This window comes from Ovis canadensis, chromosome 1, assembly GCF_042477335.2.
Source record: "Ovis canadensis isolate MfBH-ARS-UI-01 breed Bighorn chromosome 1, ARS-UI_OviCan_v2, whole genome shotgun sequence".
Classification (NCBI taxonomy): domain Eukaryota; kingdom Metazoa; phylum Chordata; class Mammalia; order Artiodactyla; family Bovidae; genus Ovis; species Ovis canadensis.
In genome coordinates, this window is record NC_091245.1 from 28,735,103 (window position 1) to 28,756,207 (window position 21,105).

The window sequence follows — 21,105 nt, forward strand, 5'->3', positions numbered from 1 at the left end:
GCTTCAGAAGTGAAGTGTGTTTTTCCACCAACCGAGGAGTCAATGCTGAGAGCAAAGGTCTGGGTCATATTGGAATTCCAATTTCAGTCCCAGCCTTGGTCTGCTTGCCTGCCAGCGGGCAAGAGCTTTTGCCTTTCATTGACGTCCTGGGACCAGCGCTGGTGCCCGTAAGGCCCACAGCACGTGGCGGGACCATGTGACAGGGTTCCCACCGACGGAAGCCAGGGGCCAAGCGGGGCTCCGCACCCTACCCGGTGACGCCCTCGTCCACCACTCTCCTGTGGTCTCAGCCTCTAGGCTGAATCACAAAGCAGCCCCCAAGTCTCATTTCCAGTTTTTAATGCTTTTCTTGTAAAACCAAAAATATAAAACTGGCAGGGAGTGGAAAACAAGTTCTGTACAATTTATATACACGAGGTCTGTGATTTCAAAACCACTGGGGAGACAAGAGGAGAGACGCAGTCAAGGGATGTCACAGGTCACGCATCCTGACGGGCACCTCTGAGCGCCTGGCTGGGGCTTAGAGGCTCGCTCGTGGCCAGACCCAGCTGCGTTCTGGGGAGCAGTGGCCTGGTTGCTCCAGCTGGCTGCCCCGAAGGTGGGAACAGCCGGCAGGTGGGCAGGGTAGCATCGGCGGTGGCAGGTGGGCAGGTGTGGGCGGCATTCAGGTGTCTGTGTAGATGGAGGGGATGTGACTCAGGCAGTGGTCGAAAGCCCCGTTAGGGAAGAAGCCGCAGTCCTCGGGGCCGCTGGACACGACGTCCTCGGATGACTGTGGTGGCAGCGTGGTGGGACCCGGGGCCTCGGCCAGGGCCTCGTAGCCTGTGGATGTGGGGGACGGGGTCCAGGCTGGAGAACTCGCACCAGTCCACGTGTGAGCGAACAGAACACACCCGTCCGTGTTCCCCCGCTCCCGCCCACCCCCAGTGCACCTTTGATCAGGTTCACACCTGCCTGTGGTGCACGTGTGTGACACGCGTCCACTCACAGAGTAGACTGTACTTGAACACACAACCACACACCTGCACACAAGCACCTTCATACGAAATGGCCCAAACTTGCTAATACACAACCGTGCACACACGTGTGCACACACACTAAGAAGGGGTCACAGGAGGAGGACACGTGTGCACAGACAGGGTGGGAATGTCAGCACAAGCGCGACGTGGAGCACACGTGCCAGGGAGTTCCTTACACACACAGGGGGCCCACGCTGCCAGAAGCCCCCGTGCTGACCCTACACGCACATGCACACACGTGCCCACACAGACTTGCCCCACACACACGTGTAGGAGGAAGACATGTGCAGACCTGGGAGCACGTGTGTGTGAGCAGGGACACACAGGCTCACACGCAGATGACCCACAGGTTTGTGTGTGCTCAGCTGTGCCTTGGTGCCCATCCCTCCACCCCCTGCTGCACGCCCACAGCTGCCCAAAGGGCCTTGGGACCGGGTACCAGTCTCCCCTTTGTCTGGTGCCCCCCATCCTGCCCAGTCCTTGTAGCTTCCAGATGGATCTGAACCCTGAGGCTGATCTGGGAATTCCTGTACCCCACTGCCGATGCTCTTCCTCCGAGCAGGCCCTGTGGTCTGGGCCCGACTCCACCTGGACTGTGTGCAGCCCTCCCCTCTCCCTGGGTTCTCCATCCCGACATGCGCAAAGCACACAGCACAGGGATGGAAAGGAGGCACGCAGGGGAGGCTTACCTGGGGCAGGTAAAGGTGCGCTTAGGCCATGATAGCCATTGGGCCGCAGGGGGTTGAAACCATGGGCCTCCCCCGCCAGTCCGTCCCCACTGGCTGCCTGCTCGGCCGACCGGTAGCAGTCACCGTAGGGGAAGCAATTCTGGATGGAGTGGAAGCTGCCCTGGTAGCCTGCAGGGGGAGGCGGCAGGGGCTGCACTCAGAGGGAAAAGGCCCAGAGAGGGAGGAGGGGGCCGTCCCCGCTGTGCAGCTCAGCCTCCCACACTGGCCCATTGGCCTGGTGGGTGTGAATGGGAGGAGAGAGCCCCAGGCCACAGGAGGTGCCGGGGTCCTACGCTGGAGCGAGCTGGGTAAAGCACTGCCCCCTGGCTGCACCTGCCAGCAGAGCTTGGAGGGCAGGGACTCTGGGTCCTCCATGCCCTTCTAAGATGCCCCATCACTCATACAGAGCCAGCCACCCACCCCAGCCACTGCTCCCCATGATGTTCCCTTTGATGCCTGGTGGATGGGACAAACTCTTCTCTACCCCTCATGACAAATTTGCTCCCGGAAGAGACCCCCAGTGAGGCAAACCGGGTCACCTGTCTCTCACCTTCTCCCAGTGTGGCCCTCAGTGCCAGCCATCATTCCAGGTGCCTGACTGCCACCCCGTGGGCCAGTGTCTCCTTCCTCTCACGCAGCCCGAGTGGGAGTCACTGGGTATATCTGGAAAGGGCCCCCTCCATCCCGGCCAGAGCTTACCTTGAGGGCTGGGCAGAGGCTGGGGTGGAGGACTCTGAAAGGGCGGGTAGGGTGGCTTGCTGGGGAGCGTGGGAAAGGGCTGGCCCCCCGGAGAATGGCTCTGGGAGGATGGTGGCAGTGGGGGTGGCCCAAGCCCCTTCAGTGGACTGACCATGGGCGAGAGGAGGCCAGGTCCCAACCTGGAGAGAAGAGAGACAGCCAAGGTTCATAGACGTTGTCCAAGTTAGTCCCAGACACACAGCACTGACCTCATGGGTTCTCGTGAAGGTAAAATTAAATAAAGCAATGTAGACACAGCACCCGGTATGATGTCAGAAACCTTCTTAGCCACTCCACGAATCCTCAGCATCATCATCAAGATAAAGGGAAGGAAAACTGGCAGTTAGGCCTGTTGTCCAAGCTGGCCTTTAGTCTCCTGCACGGTGTACTTTTAGGGGTTTTCTGCCTACATCTCTCGGCATCTCTCCTCCACTTGCATACATCCTGTGATGGGGGACTCACCACCTTCCTTTGCACAGAGCCTAAAGGACACTCACATTCTGAAATAAGGCCACACTGGCTAACAGTTGTTAGCCCTGAGCCCAGCTGAGCCCCGGCAGGATGGCTGACCAGGCTGCACAATGCTGGACACCAGGTCCCTTCCTTGTGCCGCCTTCCTGCGCCCTTGAGGTCTGCTCACACGAACCACAATGACCCTGGGGTCGGGGGACTGGGCTGAAGGCTCACCGCCTCGGAACTGTTTGTGTGCAATCACTGCAGAAAGACGGAGAGTGTGGAGGTTCAGAGTCTTTACTTTCTTCTTTTCATTAATGGCTATGTTGGACTGTTCATGTTAGAATACCACATATGCTCACTGTCATAGCTCCATGTAACCTCTCCAGGCTAGCCATGCTGTCCGTGCCCACCCTCTAAGACTCGAGGAAGCATGACAGATCAGTGTCTTTCTCAAAACAGAGGACGAGATCTGGGGAGAGGTCGGTGGTCTCCACATCTGTGGCTCTGCAGGGCCCCCATCTGCTCTCTCTAACATGGGCCTCCTGCCATCACTGCCCCGTGATGACACTGCCATCTTTCCAGTGTCTGGGATGCACACCCCTGTGAGTGCGCTGAAGACAGCAGAAGAGGGCTTCCGCATCGGGACCCTGGTCCCCAGGCCAGGATCTGAGACACTGGAGGTACAGGCCAGCCTCCTGAAGTTAATGAAATGATCCTCTTCCAGGCTCCATGAGTTAACCACCACTATCACCATCATTAATATTTCTAAGCCTGTTCTCATAGGGTCATCAAGTGGGTCTACAACTGTGCTCTATAAACTGTGGAGGGTGGTGTACAAGCCAGGTGTCCTCAAAACCAGTTCTCTGGGCTGAGGCTGAGCCCAGGCGTGGCCAGGAGGGTGGCTCCTCCTCCGTCCAGCCTGCTGCGTGGTACCCTCCTGTCTTATGCCAACCCCATCGTGGCACCCATACTCCAGCCTTTCCCCTACTTCCTGTCCATCCCCTCTGTTGGGAGAGACCCCATGTGGAGGGCCAGGCCTGGTCTTCTCAGTCACTCCCTGCTCAGCACCAAGTCTGGCACACAGCAAACAGCTGATAAATACAAACAAATGGGTTTCTGAATCACTCAACTACAAAATCCAGAGATTAACAGCACTGCAGACTTAAGGAGAACCAGATCTGAAGGGGAAAAAACATGCATTTTCAAAGTTTGTTTTTCCTGTCTCAAACCTGCCATAAATTCACATTTGCCACCTTCACAGCCAGTGAAATTAAACAGAACACGACTCTCCCCGAAGTGGACGGGGAGGCTGAGGTTCTGCCGCTCTACCTGAACTCTAAAGGAAAAAGGATCGTCTGGAGCGCCTCTTCTGAGTCATGCAAATGATCCCTAAATCAAATATTTTTGCTTCAATTGGAACCTATAAAAATTAATAAAAACCTCACTGGCCTGGCAGACGAGGGCTTCATACCTCGTACATAGCCAGGGAGGAAAAAAAAAAAACAAACACCCTATTGGGCGTCTTCTCTGAGCCAGGGTAAATAAATTTGGTCATGAAGTCAAGCCCTCTTAGCATATTTTTGAGTGAATCAGATAATTCTGTCAAGCTATTTAACGTCCCAGCAAACCGCCAGGGAGCCACGAGTGGCCTTCCTTGTTGACTTTGGCAGGAAAGGGAGGCTGAAGGCTTTCCCCCCTTCCTCGCCTCTTCTCAGGGGCTGAAAAAAGAAACCCATTCAAGCTGGGCCCGGTCCTGGTGTCAGGCATGAGGGCCCTTCTCTCAGGCAGCCCTGGGGGAGCCTGGGCGCCCGGCTGGTGGGGATGGCTTGCCTGTCGCTCCCGCAGGCGCGGGTGGCCGGGCGGGCTGGGGGTCCCGTCTCGGTCTTGTCATCACTCTGCCTCTCACTGCAGGAATTCTTGATGGGCACTTACGCAGGCAGCAGGCAGGTGATGAATGAGGCGGAGCAGAGTGCGCAGGCCCGAGCGGGGAAAGGCCTCTGTGGTTTATTTGTCTTTGGTTGGAGATGTCTGGGGGCTGGCTGTGGGTGAGCAGGTGGCCTGAGCGGGTGGGTGGGTGGGTGAGGGAGGGACAGGAGGTTGGTGTCCACGGAGCCTGTACCAGCTGACACACACAGTATCAGGCATGTGCACTTGACCCTCACCACTTCCACAGGGAAGGGTATTCTAATGCCTGTTTCACAGAAGAGGAAACTAAGGTTCCAGGAAGCCCTGATTTTCTGGGCTCCCCTTGGTACTCCACCAGGCTGCCTCTGTGGCATGCACAGCCAGACTTCCCTGCTCCATGAATACCTGGGGCACTCCCTGTGCGCCCACGGGTTCAGCTCTGACAAGCTCTCCTCTCCCCACCCGGCCAGACTGTCCTCAAGTCCTGCTCCCTCCGTGGGACTCTCGCCTGCTGGGGGTCCCTCCCCGCTCCCACCGGTGCTGGCTTGGGCTGCCATCCACTCACTGGGGGCACTGCAGCCCAGCCCCACACTGCAGGCTGTGTCTTCTCATTCCCAGACCTGACTTGCTCACTGCTCAGCACCTTGCAGACAAGTCCTGCCACAGGCCTTGTGATCTGGCCCTGGTGACCTCTCTCCTGAGCTTGTCACCCCACATGAAGGTCCAGCTTCCAGAACACACTGAGCTCTCACCACACCTGCCCTTCCTCCCAACCTCTCCACTCCTACTTAACCTTGGAGGCCCCGCTTAGCATCACCTCCAGGAAGCCCTCCCTGACATATTCCCCCAAAGCACTGGGCTCTTCTCCGGCTTTCCACAGCCTCTTCTTTCTTCCCAGAGGGCTACTCGCCCAGTGTGGGAAATCCCTGTAGGTCTATCACAGGGAGCTTCACCAGGGCTGCAGGAATCAGTGGCCCCATACCAGGGCATCAATAACTGGACACTGAGAGAACAGGTGAGTGAGTAGCAGGAGGAGCCCTGGACAACAAACTGGGTAATGAACTCAGGCCAGTGGCCCCGGGTACAAACAGGCCAAGGCTTTGACCTTGAGAAGGAAGGACAGGGGAGGAGGAAGCTGGTGGGATCAGGCTTTGAGGGACAAGTCTGCTCAAGTCCTGCTGGTGATGAGCTAAAGTAGCAGGAAGGGTAGAGGGAAGGGCTATGAGGCTTCCCTCTACTCATTTGCAAGGAAAAGATTTCCCAAGTACTCAGTCAGTTCAGTTCAGTCGCTCAGTCGTGTCCGACTCTTTGCGACCCCATGAATCAAAGCACGCCAGGCCTCCCTGTCCATCACCAACTCCCGGAGTTCACTCAAACTCATGTCCACCGAGTCGGTGATGCCATCCAGCCATCTCACCCTCTGTCATCCCCTTCTCCTCCTGCCCCCCATCCCTCCCAGCATCATTTCCAATGAGTCAACTATTTGCATGAGGTGGCCAAAGTACTGGAGTTTCAGCTTTAGCAACAGTCCTTCCAAAGAAATCCCAGGGCTGATCTCCTTCAGAATGGACTGGTTGGACCTCCTTGCAGTCCAAGGGACTCTCAAGAGTATTCTCCAACACCACAGTCCAAAAGCATCAATTCTTCCACGCTCAGCTTTCTTCACAGTCCAACTCACATCCATACATGATCACTGGAAAAACCATAGCCTTGACTAGATGGACCTTTGTTGACAAAGTAATGTCTCTGCTTTTGAATATGCTATCTAGGTTGGTCATAACTTTCCTTCCAAGGAGTAAGCGTCTTTTAATTTCATGGCTGCAGTCACCATCTGCAGTGATTTTGGAGCCCCAAAATAAAGTCTGACACTGTTTCCACTGTCTCCCCATCTATTTCTCATGAAGTGATGGGACCGGATGCCATGATCTTTGTTTTCTGAATGTTGAGCTTTAAGCCAACCTTTTCACTCTCCTCTTTCACTTTCATCAAGAGGCTTTTTAGCTCTTCTTCACTTTCTGCCATAAGGGTGGTGTCATCTGCATATCTGAGGTTATTGATATTTTCCCTGGCAATCTTGATTCCAGCTTGTGCTTCTTCCAGCCCAGCGTTTCTCATGATGTACTCTGCATAGAAGTTAAATAAGCAGGGGGACAATATACAGCCTTGACGTACTCCTTTTCCTATTTGGAACCAGTCTGTTGTTCCATGTCCAGTTCTAACTGTTGCTTCCTGACCTGCATACAGATTTCTCAAGAGGCAGGTCAGGTGGTCTGGTATTCCCATCTCTTTCAGAATTTTCCACAGTTTATTGTGACCCACACAAAGGTTTTGGCATAGTCAATAAAGCAGAAATAGATGTTTTTCTGGAACTCTGTTGCTTTTTCGATGATCCAGCGGGTATTGGCAATTTGATCTCTGGTTCCTCTGCCTTTTCTAAAACTAGCTTGAACATCTGGAAGTTCATAGTTCACGTATTGCTGAAGCCAACAATTAATACATTCTTCGTTTCTAGACAATTAAGTGACCACAACGGGAACCACATTGAATGGAGGAAAAGGCCCCTTTCCTGCAGGGGTCCTGCAGTAAAGCTTTCTGGACAGCCCTGGCCAGTGGTCACGGCTGCAGGGCCAGAAGTGGGGACAAGGCCTAGGTGGGCATCTATGGAGTGGGCAGTGGTGGCCAATAATTTGCTCACAAAATACACAGTACAAGCCAAAGAGAAGGCAGGGTGAGCCTCTCAAGAAGGCTTGGGTGCAGCAGCCCAGCCCAGAAGGTCTGGGTCAGGGTCAGGGGTAGGGGGGATGTAGCATCTTCCTGGGGCCACCCCCACTGGGGAGGCGAGGGGGCACGAGGTGAGGTGCCAGGAAGCCCCGTGATAATATCATCCACCAGCTAGGATGCCTATGAGGCAAGGAGGACATCGTGCCCAGTGAGTATTTGGTTCAGAGCACAGTACACAGTAGGTGCTGCATAAATGCTGGCTACTTTCAGTATCAGTAACAACCATTTAGTGTGCGGGACACCTGCCCTCACCTGCCGCTCATGCAGGTGCCCATCTGCTGTCCCAGAGGAGGACTGGCTTGCTATACATACCCATCCCGGGTGCTCTCAGCCGTGGGCAGAGGGGACAGATGGTGGTGGGAACTGGCGGTGGCGTCCAGTGGGTGGTGCCTGGAAGGGACATCATGCATAGAGGGCAGGATGCTTGCTGCCAGCCCGTTATGGGGGGTGATGGAGCCAGGATACATGCCTGCAGGGAAGCAAACAATTATCACTGGGCTTCGGCCGCTCCCTAGAGATGGCTGTGGTCACCCCAGGAACTGTGTGCCTGCTTATGGAGAGAGAAAGACAAGAAGGGAAACCAGCATTGTATTCCTAGATGGTTAGGAGCACAGACAGGGGGAGATAATGGCCCCACTGTGCTCTGTTCATGCTGCAGCTGAGGGGTCGTATGCGGGGCTGAGGTCCATGCTGAGCGCAGAGGTGGACTGACACGGGGCTGTCAGACATGCGGGGTGGTTGGACCCTGTGAGTGTGTGTGTGTGTATTTACTGGGGCAGAGGCAGATTTGAATGGAGTAAGCTGCCTCAAATCTCTGGAACTGTTCTAGGAAAGAAGGGGCTTGCTCCATGTAGCCCCAGTAGACAGAGACCTGGGATGAAGGGAAGCTTGAGAGGAGACTGGAGCTCTGGGCCTGGCGGTTCCTGCTAACAGGCAGATTTGCAGTAGGGTCACAGGTTGCCCTTGGAGAAAATGAACTGCCCGTCCCCAGGTGTGCGAGGAGAGCCTGGATGTCTGCCGTGAGGGGTTCCAGAGACAGGACGGCTGTGCTAGCTGGATGGCAGGTTGGCCTGGGAGACCTGGGGAAAGCGATGTCACAGACGGTTGTGTGGGATGTACACTGTACAAGGGTCTCGACTCAGCACAGGTGTCAGCCATGCTCGAGTCTCAGATTCTAAACCTCTGGAAGACGCCTGCAAGTGGGACCACCTTTTATCACCTTTTACTCCCAAAGGTCTTGCCCTTGTTAAGAAGAAGGTCGGCTAATGAATCAAATGGGGGACACGCGTTGCTCAGGGAAGGGGTCAACATGTATCATGACTGGCACATGTCAGTCACATGTTGCTCCAGGGACCCCACTGAGGACCTGCGAGCACGGACCAAGGCCAGCGCTTCCCGAAGACCTTCCCAAGGAACCTGAATTAGAGAGGAGAACAAGCCCCTCCTCTGGGACTGGAGCCTAAGAAGGTCACAGCAAGGGTTGCAATTTTTTGATGTTCCCTATTTTATCCGAAAAACATGGGGCCAATTTTGCACCCCCTCTTTAATCTGCCACGTTTACCGATTTTCATAGAAATTGACATCATTTTCCCAGAAATCAATTGATCAAGTCGATGCCCTGGGAGGACTCTGTGGACCTGGGGACCGGGCCCTGAGCTGCACTGAGACTGCATCGGGGGCTCAGCTGTTATATCCCGAGGGTCCACACTCAATGCTCTCAGCACCTCGTGAGGACCACTGGGAACAGAGCACACTCTTCTCAGGGGTGGGGTCAAGGAGGAACTTTTCCTTTCTCAGGTGGTTGGGGTTCCAAGGCTAGCCCACCCCAGGCCTGCGAGTCAGGGAACTACTACCAGGAATTGAGCAGGACAAGGGCAGGGACTGCAAGGTCAGTGCCTTAGGTGGCACAGCAGGGAGCAGAATGAGTGGACTGGCAGGGGATGGTGATAGAAGTGGTGGGGACTATGGCACGGCACCGTGTGTAGACCAGGCAGTCTGCAACCCTGGCCTAGAGTTAGAGCAACAGGCATTCAATGGAAGGGTTATATTCGGTGAAATTCTACTCTTACAATAAATGCGTTATTATCGACAACAGTTCATTAAGAATATACTATACGTCAAGGTCTTTCCCCACACTATCAAGTTTAAGCATCTCAACAACTGTCAGCTGGGGAGATAACATGATCTCATTTTAAGATGAAGTCTTAAGAACCTCAGTAATTTGCCAAAAGTCATGCAATGGGCAGCTAATCTGTCCTCCCAAATGACACCAAGAGAAAGTTCATTTAAAGTTGGGCTCTGGCTCAGGCGCTGGCCCGTCAGGCTAGGGGCCTCTGGCGCGGGCTTCACTGCCAGGCTGTGAGACCCAGGCTCTGAATGGGCTCTTGGGGGCCCTCTGCCTCTCAGCCCAAGTCCCTCCTGGCCCCTGTCTCGGGGATCTCGGCCCCCACGGACACCACCCATCCACCCATCCATCTGCCTGCTCCCTCAGCCGCACACCCCTCCCAGCTTGGTCAGGAAGGCGCGGGAGGGGGGCTTCTGCGGACAGGGCCTGACTCAGCGCTGCTGCCGCCTCGCTCCACTCGCCACTCTCTGTAGCACCTCCTCGCCTGCCATCTTGAACCAATCTGGGGGCCTGACAGTTGGGAAGGCCTAGAATCCTGATAAATCCTGCTCCCTTCCCCTCAGCCGTGCTGACCTCATGCTTCTCACGTCCTCACTGCCCATCTCGTTACCTGGGGCGGCTTGAAGGAGGCCCGCCAGGTAAATTCCTGAGGGTTTCCCGTGAGGAGAGCTGGTCCTTCCTGATGAGAGGCAAGCTCGGGGGAGCTTCACATAGTCAGACAGTGAAGATTGGAGGCCACTCTCACCAGCCGCTCCCTAACCTCACCCCTCTGTTCTGCACTCTTCGTCCACAATTTCCCCTGCCTTTGCCCGGCCCCGGTCCAGGTGCCTCCCTGTCCAGCCCCCTGAGGGCAAATATACGGTGGGCAACTGAGTGTGTGAACCAGGCACGTTGAACATGCGGACAGTGGGCAGGAAGGAGGGAACCACCGTTATCATAAGGAGCAGGCGGGCCTGATCGGTCTCTCCCCAGAACGCACCACTTCAGGCTGTAAATCAGCGTCATCAATCATCAGCCGCGAGCACTTAACCTCTGGCCCTAACATCTGTTCCCAACTGTGCCTGAGGCATCCGCCGTGGGGTCTGCAGGAGAACCTGATGGCCCCAGGGGGACCCAGGACTCCTGAGCTTGCCTGGCGGGCCCTTTTCTCCCCGCTGCGCTGGAAGTAGCTCAAGGACAGGGACCCGCACAGAACCTGGAACACAACAGGTGCTCAGTATGGCAAGGTAGAGCAGAGGACCCTGGCGGGTTACAGTGTGTGGGGTCGCAAAGAGTCAGACATGACTGAGCGCGTGCGCGCGCACGCACGCGCGCGCACGCACACGCACGTACACCACGGCAAAGGCAGCCGACAGCTTGTTAAGGGCATGGCCTGCAGCCAAATGGCCTGGATTCACATCGGCCTCTGCCATTTACTAGTTGTGGAACCTCAGCAAAAAGTTACTTAAGCTCGCAAGGCTTCAGTTTCCTTGTCTGGAAGAGAAAGTGCATGCTAATATGTACTTTATGAGGCTGACATGAGGATTATGTTAGTTAACACATACATGTGCAGTCCCTAGAACAGCTCCTGGCACATGTTCAATAAACGATGGCTTTTGCATTATCGCGAGACGGATGAGTGAACAGCTACTCTTCTCCTTCACCGTGAGCAACAATAATAATGATAAAACTCTCCGTCACATTGGTTTTATATGAGTGAACATATCCACAGCCACAGTTGGTGTCACAGCAGGCTGCTGGGGAGGGGTGGGGAACTCAGGCTCAAGCAGCAGAGACGCTGCTGACCCACGGCTAGAGCAGGCCTGGGCAGGCCTGGTGTTACCCCAGTGCCCCTCCATCCACGCCGCCGCCTCAGTGAATCTGTGTCTCATCTGCAGCATGGGCTCACTCGGGACTGGATGAAATGATGTTGTAAAGTAACCAGCCCGAGAGGTGCTCAAGAGATGTCACTGGCCCTGACTGCTCTCCCCGGGACAAGCCCTGGGCTAGTACCTGGGAGAACAGGCTTCCAAATGGGATCTGTTGCTGACCTTCCTGGATGACCTTAGGCCAGTCCGTTTCCTGAGTCCTCCCACGATAGAAACGATGCAGCTATATATAGGACTTCTGCCCCTCTGTCCCAGGGCAGCCATTGCTAACCAGTCCCAGCCCTCTTTCCTGCTAAGCCTCAGAAGCCTTCTCAACACAGAGCTCAGCCCCAGGCAGCTGGCGTTTGAGATACAAACCTCCATCCCTAGACTGAGTCGTCTCTAGGGCCTCTTCTCCACTAGGGTCCCTCTATTTTAGCAGCTCTGACCCTATGAGGTGCAGCCATGGCAGAAGGGACCCCTAGCTGGAGGGAGATGGGTATGGTCCCTCCTCCATGGATCCATCCTCCTGGGGTGTCCTCATCCTTGTGGATCTGTCTGAGCACAGACCCTGTGAAGGGCAACCTAGAGAAAGGGGAAATATCTTCTTTTCTGAAGGCTATTTGGTAAGTGCTTTGATGGAGTTTTAAATATGCTACAACTTTAAGGCTGAGGGGGAAGAATTTTAAAAAACTAGAAAATAAAAATGTTTAAAATGGTTGGGGTAATTCAAGAAATCCCAGAGGATGGGAAAAGCTTTCTGCTCTGATACTGTGGTTTCTTCGGGGGGGGGTGGGGAAAGGGGCAGAGCACAAGAATTGTCAGCTGGAATCCACAGGCTACCCTGCCCCTTGCTGGGCTGGGTTCCCAAGAAGCCAGGAATTCCTGCCGGGGCCTGAGACCTGCCCCGTGGCCCGCGGCTGCTGGGAGGGGCAGACAGGCTGTCTCAGCTGCACCGGAGGCTCTGAGCATCTGGATGGATGGGTGGCAGGGTCCCAGAGGTCTGGGGGGGCCCTATCTTCTGATGAGCTGGAAGCAATTACAGCCAAGTTGCCCATCCTCTCAGAGCTCCGGGTTTCTCTTCTGAAGCAAGGAATCATGGTGGGGAGTCCATGGGACTTTAAGTTGGGGCCCCGGCACGAACCCTGAGGTGGGTCCTGAAGAAAGTGCAGGACCTGCCGCAGTGAAGGTGCAGGGAGTGGAGGCTGGCAAGGTGTGTACAGTGGTTCCCAGGCAAGAGGGAGCCTGGTGTGCTCAGGGAACCGCATCCAATGCGCCAAGGTTGGGGCAGGAGGCCATCAGGAACACCTAGGCCCCAGGAGGCCTGGGAGGAGCCTGGGCTTCATCCCACAGGCAATGGTGAGTCACAGAGGAGTGGGTATGAAGGAACAGACACCTGGGGAGATCAGCTGCCTGGCAATGAAGTTCTAAGGAGAGGGCGCCTCCAGCAGGTCGTGTCCACGTGGCCCCTGTTGCCCACGAAGCACGGCTGTCTGCCTGCAGGGCTGGGTGCAGAAAGGGCCCCCCCAGCCCTGCCTCCCCGCTTGCCTACCTGGGAGAAGTTCCTGGCCTAGGGCGCGGCCACCCTTCCCGTCGCTGACAGCCAGCTGTGTGGACGTGTGGAGCTGCTGCAGGGCCAGACACTCGGTCAGGACGTCAGCCTCAGCGTCAGGGCCCGTGTGCAGCTGGGGAGTGAGCAGAGGGAGAGAGGGGGTTAGCACGAGACCACCTGCCCACCAGCAAGTCTCATTCTAGGGGACAGGGCAGGAAGGACGGTGGCTCCAGGGCACGACCCCTCCTTCACTGCCCCTCAGTTTCCTCAGCTGTCAGATGGAGCTAATTGCGGACACAGTGAGAGTGGCGTTAGTTCAGGGCTGAGAAGCAGATGCTCAGGCGAGATCGAGCATGCAATGATTTTAATAGGTGAGGGAGAGCTGGGCGTGCTGGGAAAGCCACCAGACAGAAGGAAGAAGAGGGAGAGAGAAAGTTGGTGGGAGCTCCCTAGACTGGGAGCCCAGGGACCAGGGAGTCCTCAGGGCGCCTAAGTCTGCTGGAAGTCTGTGGGGTCCCAAGTCTCCCAGGAAGGGGTCCTGCTTCACATCCCTGCAGGGCCTGCCAGGCTCTGTCACTAGCTGGGAGCCCCCGCTGGGGGTGTGGCCTTGGCACAGATGCCAGGAGGGCATCAAAGTGCAGCAGCTGGGCCTCCCAGGAGGCTGGAGGTCTGTGGGGCAGGTTCTTGGGCCATGGCTGGGCTGACTGACACTGGCGGAGTAGGATACAGCGAATGTGCAGTAAGTGTCTCTGCCTCCTTCCTCCCCACTCCCATCTCTCTTCCTTCCCAGCACAAAATGCAGCAGAAACAGTCCAGGGCTGGGGACAGAAGACTGGACCCAAGTCCTGCTCCATGTCTTCTTACGCCTTGTGTGACACTGGACAAATACCCTCTCTGACTCTCCCTGCTCCTGCCGGACTAAGCAGCAATAATCACCCCTCAGGCCAGGCTGCTGAGAGGGGTGACGAGAGGACAGGTGTGAACAGCGGTTGAAGGTGTTGGGTCAAGGGCCGGCTCACTCCACTGGCCGAGTCCCCACGGTCACGTGACGGTGGACCCGCTGAGTCGATACCCGGCCTTGAGGGTGTCAGCTAACAGCACAATGGGGCTGGCAAGTCTTTGGCCAGTCGTCCTCAGCTATCCCTAAATATAGACTTGAGCTTGACCCCTCAGAACATCTTCACATCTCCAGTTGGGACCAGACGGGCACAGGGGTCCTCAAGTGATGAGGGGGTGTGCACTAGGATGGGAAGGGTTCCTTCTCCCAGGGAAATCCCAAAGCTGATTGTCAGAGTCCTGAAGATTGACTCGCCCAGATCCTCATTTTAACTGGGACAAAACCAACCCAGAGAAGGCAAGAGCCTTGTTGCATATCACACAGCAGCTGGGAGTCAGCCTGAGGGTCTTTCCACCCTCCCAGGCCAGCCGGGCCAGCACCCAGGCCCGGGGAAGGCATGCCTAGCCTCCCGAAGGGCTCTCGGCTCCCTGACCCAGCAGCTGTTTTCCATGTAAATTAAGTTTCTGGCAAAAGAGGGCCAAGGCATGTTCCTGCAGACCGCAATGTCGATCGGATTAGGAGCAGCGGGAGAGGAGAATTAAGGAAGAAAAGCATTTCTAATTCTCTCTGAAACGCAGCAGGGCTGCCAAGGAGCTGTCATAATACAAGGGTCGCTTTACACAGAAAGATACATCATCCCCGATGGCTTTTAATGGATGCTTATTGTTGGGAAGTTTGCAGATCTGCGGCCCCAGGTCCCAGGGGCTCAGTGAGAGCCAAGCACGGGGCCTGGGAAAACCAGGGCAGGATTCTGGTCCTTGGGCATCAGTTTGCTCGGGACAGAAGCCTCCCTGGCGTGGAGCCCAGGCCATTCCCCGTCCCTGCCCAGGCTCCTCAACCTGAAAGCAGTGGAGAGAGCTTGTGCCCTGGAAGCAGATGGGTCTGGCTCTGTCCCTCCCACACCACACAACCCTGGACAGACTTGTTACCGCTTTGAGCCTCAGTTTCCACATCTCTAAAATGGGGAGGAATCTCCCACTTCTTGATTATAGTGAGGACTAGATGAGACACGGCCTGTGAAGCACCAGATTCATCCCTCCCTCCTCAGGGTGAATGTGGCTGTGCTGTGCTCCCCGCAAGCTGACAGCACATGCGGTGGCCACGCTCCTCCTCTGCTCTACAGCTTCCGGGGGCTCCCGCGCCAAGCTGTCCCCTCCCCAGTTTTCTTTCACTGAGGTCTGCTTGCTCCTAGCACCCCATTTCTGCATACCCCATCCCCTAGATTATACAGCAGTCGACTTCTCCAGCCTCTAGGCCTTTTTCTGCCCTATTTACACTGTATCCACAGTTCTGAGAACACTGTTTGGAGAACAGGAGCTGCTCCTGAATCCTGCTAGACAAGTTAATGGGCTCTTCCCGCTCTGTCCTCCTCTGACATATTGATGACTGGCCTCTGGTGTTTCTCTCCCCCCGACACACCCTCCCTGGCACTCAAGCACCTGTGGCCCCAGTGGTCCTCGGGAGATGTGGCAGGTAAGGTCCTGCCCCGAGTTGCAGTCCTGTCCCTCCAACCACACTGGGTCCCTCAGCGGCTCACACACCTCCTGTCCAAAACAAAACCCGCTGCGTTCTCCTGCAAGCCTGCTTCTCAGATTCTCTATCCTGGTGAAGGGGACCACCATCCATGCATCCTGCTCCCCCAACCTCTGACACTGATGCTCCTCCTGCCAGGCGCCCCCAACCCAGCCAAGCAGTCACCAAGCCCAGTCCCTCTTCCTCCCCTCCCACCCTGCCCCAGATCAGCCCCCACCCTCCCCACCATGTCTCTCCTGCCCCCAGCAGTGGCCTCCTTGTCTCAAATTTCCCTCTACCCATCTCGACCCATTCTCTACACAGCCCCCAGTGCCACCTTTCAGGGTGATCTGTCCCATCTCTGCCTACAAGCCCTCGATGGAACCCCCCATTCTCAGGACAGCCCTGCCACCTCCGCAGGGGCATCCTGTCACCCCACCCCCACAGCCTCCGGGCCTCGCTGCTCAGCCCGGAGACAGGCAGGGACTGTGTGAAGCCGGCCTCAGACACTGCTTCAAGCTTCTGCCACTCTCTGGGGGCCCATCTTCCTAGGCCCAGTGCTTACTCCTTCTTTAAGACTTAATGACAACGCCTTCTGATTTCTGTTCGGAACTTTTACTTTGGGTCAAGTACTGGTCAAAAAACCCTTGAGATAGATTTCCTCGTTTAATCCTCATGAGAACCCTTACAAGCAAGTCCTCTATGCCCCATCTGACAGCTGAAGACAAGAACAAAGGCGCTAAGACACAGGCCCAAGGCCACGGTGCCAGGAGCCAGGAGGCTGCATACCACTGCCCCCAGCCCCAGCCCCAGCCCCATGTCACTTCTTCCATGACCCTCCAGTTCCCCTGGATAGGCCAAAGCCCTTTCCCGGTTCTTTGACTGTTTTCTGCACACATCTATTGCGGTCTTTGTCATATTGTGTCGACTTATCCCTTCATGTTTATCTGTCTCTCACTGCCAGGTCCCCACTGAAGGTAAGGACCAAGGTTTTTATTTCTGTCTCCTGAATGCTGGGGACGTCAAATGTTTATAAATGAGCCCTGAGCAAATGGTTGAGAGAGGAGCTGGTAGGGGGATAAATGTCTTCTGGCTGAGAGTGAGGAAGTACAAACCTCCCTCGACTTATAATGAGGTTATGGCCTCATAAACCCATCAAGGTCTGAAAATATCAAAAATCAAAACCGCATTTAATACAGCTAACCTACCGAACTCAACATTCAGAAAATGAAGATCGTAGCATCCGGTCCCATCACTTCATGGCAAATAGATGGGGAAACAATGGAAACAGTAATAGACTTTATTTTCTTGGGCTCCAAAATCACTGCAGATGGTAACTGCAGCCATGAAATTAAAAGATGCTTGTTCCTTGGAAGAAAAGCTATGACCAACCTAGACAGCATATTAAAAAGCAGAGACATTACTTTGCTGACAAAGGTCCATCTAGTCAAAGCTATGGTTTTTCCAGTAGTCATGTATGGATGTGAGAGTTGGACCATAAAGAAAGTTGAGCACCGAAGAATTGGTGCTTTTGAACTGTGGTGTTGGAGAAGACTCTTGAGAGTCCCTTGGACTGCAAAGAGATCAAACCAGTCAATGCTAAAGGAAATCAGTCCTGAATATTCATTGAAAGGGCTGATCCTGAAGCTGAAGCTCCAATACTTTGGCCAGCTGATGCAAAAAACTGACTCACTGGAAAAGACCCTGATTCTGGGAAAGATTGAAGGCAGGAGGAGTAGGGGATGACAGAGGATGAGATGCTTGGATGGCATCACTGACTCGATGGACATGAATTTGAGCAAGCTCTGGAAGTTGGTGATGGACAGGAAGGCCTGGCATGCTGCAGTCCATGGGGTCGCAAAGAGCTGGACTTGACTGAGTGACTGAACTGAGCCTATCTGATACCATAGTGTAGCCTCCCTTACCTTAAATGTGCTCCTCAGAACACTTATGCAAGACTACAGCGGGCAAAATCACCTCAGGCAAAGACTGTCTTAAACAAAGTGCCGAATAGCTCATGTAACGTACTTCCAGAATAGCTCACTTCCGAATAGCTCACTTCCAGAATACTGTAGTGGAAGTGAAAAGCAGAATGGTGGTCTGGGAACAGAATGGCTGTGAGTGTATCAGTTGTTCACCTTTGTGGTCGAGCAGCTGCCGCTGCCCAACATCACAAGAGAAGATCCTGCCCATCGCAGGCCCCGGAGAAGATCAGACTTCAAAGTGTGGTTTCTACTGAACTTGTGAAAATACCATCGTACCATTGTAAAGCTGAAGAATTGTAAGCTGGACCATCAGAAGTCAAACCACTGTTAAGTCACGGAGAAGATCAAACTTCAAAGCGTGGTTTCTACTGAACTTGTGAAAACAAATCACTGTAAGTCATGGACCATCTTGACACTTGGGCTGGTGGGAGGCAGACGGGGGTGAGGACAGTAGCACCCTTGGGTGTAGAAGGCTGGATGCAGGCAGTGAGTGTGATCGTTGCCTGCCTTGATGCTGGACGGGAGGCTGGGTAGGCTAGGGGGGTTGTCTGCGGAGATGGGCCTGGGACGGAGCCCTCTTACCTTCTTGCGCACTTGCTGCTCTTTGGCCGAATGGGCCTTCACGTGCTTGCGGAGGGAGCTGGGGTCTGTGTAGCGCTTGGAGCAGCCAGGGATCTGGCAGGCGTACGGCTTCTGTAACATCAGAGGGCAGAGGCGGGGTGAGTGGGGGGCACCCGCCAGGCGTACGCCCTTCTGTGTGGCTCATGTCCTATCCCTCCCTGTGTCCTAGGCCAGGAGGAGTCTGACTCAGGCCTGCCCACTGGTGGGGGGAAGGTGCCTGGCCTGGCAGTGAAGGAGGCGTCTGTGTCTCCATTCTGCCCTCATCCTGGGACCTCAGGTAAGTTGCCTCCCCTCTCAGACTCTCACTTTCTCCTCTGCAACATGGCCCCCCCCCCCCGCCAAGTTCTAAGACTTCTTCCACCTCTGACACCAGCTCTGAGAAAAGAACACCCTTTGTGGCTCACGGCTGCAGAGAAGCAGCAAGTGAAAAAGGAGCAGAGTGAGGTGGTTGCCTTGTGGAGGGGGAGGAGGAAAATGAAGGAGAGGAGTCGGGCAGAGCACAAGGCAACGGGACACAAACATGAACCAAGCTGGAGAGCGGAGGCCAGGCTCGGAGCATTGACCGACCCTGCAGTGGGTCCCGAGTCCCCAGACTGGTCCCCAGGCTATGAGAATTGTAGGTCCTCAAACCAAGAAGCACAGGAGACCAGAGGGTACTGGGTCTCAGGTGTAGCCCCAGGTAGGCTGGGCATCAGTGCCCTTCACGTCCCTTTCCCTTGGAGCCCCATTCATCTTCTAGAACAGGTCGGTGCCCACCACCTCCCCTGGTTCCTATCCAGACCCCGTGTGCTGTCTACGCCTCCAGTCTCCCCTCTCATTCACAGCCAGAGGACCTTTCTCACAGGTCTGGCCACGCTCTCACCTACTAACCCCCCATGGTCCCTGTAGTGCCAGCCCTTGGATACAACCCACCTCTGGGTGCTGAAGGCCCTTTGTGACTTTAGCCCTGGTTGAGTCCTCACCCCTCCTCCCATCCCAGCACACCCAGCTCTGGTCTCCTCCTCTCCAACCTCTCCTTGAGTCTAGTTCCCACCACCACTTCTCGAGTTTCCACCGGTAGCAGTGTCCACCTGCGCGGCTGGGTCTGTTCAGAGGTGAGTTTTCTTCCAGGAAGGGTCCCTTCTGATTCATTCCAGGTCAGGGGCTCTGTGGCTCTAACTGAATTCTGAGCTCCCCGTAGAAGCAAACCTCCATGAGACCTGGCTCAGGGACTCTGGCTCCCACTGGGGCTTCAAGTCCCTAAGGCTCCCTTTCTGAACACATCCAGCAGCTCTGATTTCTCAAGGCCCTCTGGCCTCCAACCACTGCAGGGGACACAGTGGTGGGGGACGTTTAGAGATGACGCCTATGTCCCCACCAGCCATGCCTACTGGAACTGCCCCTAAACCTTAAGGTGAGCCAGCCCTGCTGGACAGCATGGGGTTGGGGATGGGGAGCAGAAACAGACGGCCATACCTTGGTGCTGCCACGGAGAGTTGCCAGGTTAAAGAATCAGAGGAGAGCGAAAAGAGAGAGACAGGGCAGTGAGAGGCTGGCCTTGCTGAAAGGCAGGTACGGTGGGGTGGGAGGCAGGCCTCAGACCTGCCCCCCACACAACCACTCAGAGACACAGACACAGACCCACACACCACAGGGCCCTTCTTTCTTGGGCCTGATTCCCACCCCAACACACACACACACACACACACACACACACGCTGTTTCTCTCATGGGCTGTGCCCTGCTCTGCCCCAGGCTCTGTCCCCAGGGGACGCTGATACAAATCCACACGCTTTTGTCAAAAAGCAAACAAACAGAGCTCCGTGTGTGCAGGCGCCCTCGCCTGGAAAGAGGGCACAAGGCCCATCTCTGTGTTTGTTTTTCCAGGGCCTGACGTGTGTAGAACATTCCTCCAGCCCAGCTCCCCTAGGAGCCCTCAGGAAACCCTGTGGCTGGCTGTCCCAAGCAGCAGCCAAGCCCCAGGCCTGCAGTCACCGCACCAGCTCCAAGGCCTTGTTCACAGCAGGACACTCAGGGCCGTGCTGTGAGCATCGAGCACCTCACAGCACCCTCCCGACCTGTGCACAAGACAGCCCCTCACATACTAAGCACCCCCAGTGTGCAGGCACTGCGCTCAGTGCTGGCCAACTCCAATCTCCTTTCAGCCTCTCACCCACCCCATGAAAAGCATCCCCACTTTACAGATGAGGAACCTGAGGCTGATGCTTTGCCCAAGATCCTGCAGCAATGCAGTGCCCACGCCCCTCTGCTAAGGTGCCCCCTCTCTTCTGCAGCCCTGACCGGTCCAGGGAAGTGGGCAAAGGAGAGACTATCGCCCCCATCCTCCCTGTAAGGAAGCCAAGGCCAGGGCAGGACAGTCTGCGGCAGTCGGGACTCGAGCTGCACACGGAGTGTCTGGGATGCGGCAGGATTTGGTCGGCATTCAGTCAGCAAGTCACAGGCAGGCCAGCGACTCAAGTTTGCTGTGCAGACCCCGTGTCTGGCCACCACACCTGCCGCCTCAGTTGATTCTCCCATCCCTCTCCTGTAAGGTAGGAGTGTCTGAAGCCCAGAGAGGTTGGGTGGCAGTTCTCAGACCTCTGGGACCAGATGGAGGCTGGGATTAGAACCCAGGCTGGCTCTCTCCAGCCTGTTCCACTGCTTCCCTGCCCGTGGAGAGAATCCCACGTTCTCTGGTGCCAGAGCGGAGCTGGGGACATGAGCAGGTCTCCTCTGGAAAACAAGGCCCAGCCTGCATGGCGCTGACCTCATGGGCCCTCGGGTGCTGGGAAAGCAACCT

The 21,105-nt window shown here is 55.7% G+C and overlaps 1 protein-coding gene across 2 annotated transcripts in view; it reads right to left on the reverse strand.

Moving 5' to 3' along the window:
• Window positions 1-322: 322 nt before the first annotated feature.
• GLIS1 (GLIS family zinc finger 1) overlaps window positions 323-21,105 on the reverse strand; it is a 247,793-nt gene continuing 227,010 nt past the window's right edge. For both annotated transcript variants that reach the window (XM_069592162.1, XM_069592172.1), the window contains exons 6-11: window positions 18,288-18,398; window positions 13,152-13,284; window positions 7,940-8,096; window positions 2,447-2,625; window positions 1,709-1,876; window positions 323-822 (exon numbers count right to left, since the gene is read on the reverse strand). In XM_069592162.1, coding sequence (XP_069448263.1) covers window positions 665-822; window positions 1,709-1,876; window positions 2,447-2,625; window positions 7,940-8,096; window positions 13,152-13,284; window positions 18,288-18,398 — 906 coding nt within the window. In that variant the 3' untranslated portion in view covers window positions 323-664. The remainder of the gene's footprint in view (window positions 823-1,708; window positions 1,877-2,446; window positions 2,626-7,939; window positions 8,097-13,151; window positions 13,285-18,287; window positions 18,399-21,105) is intronic.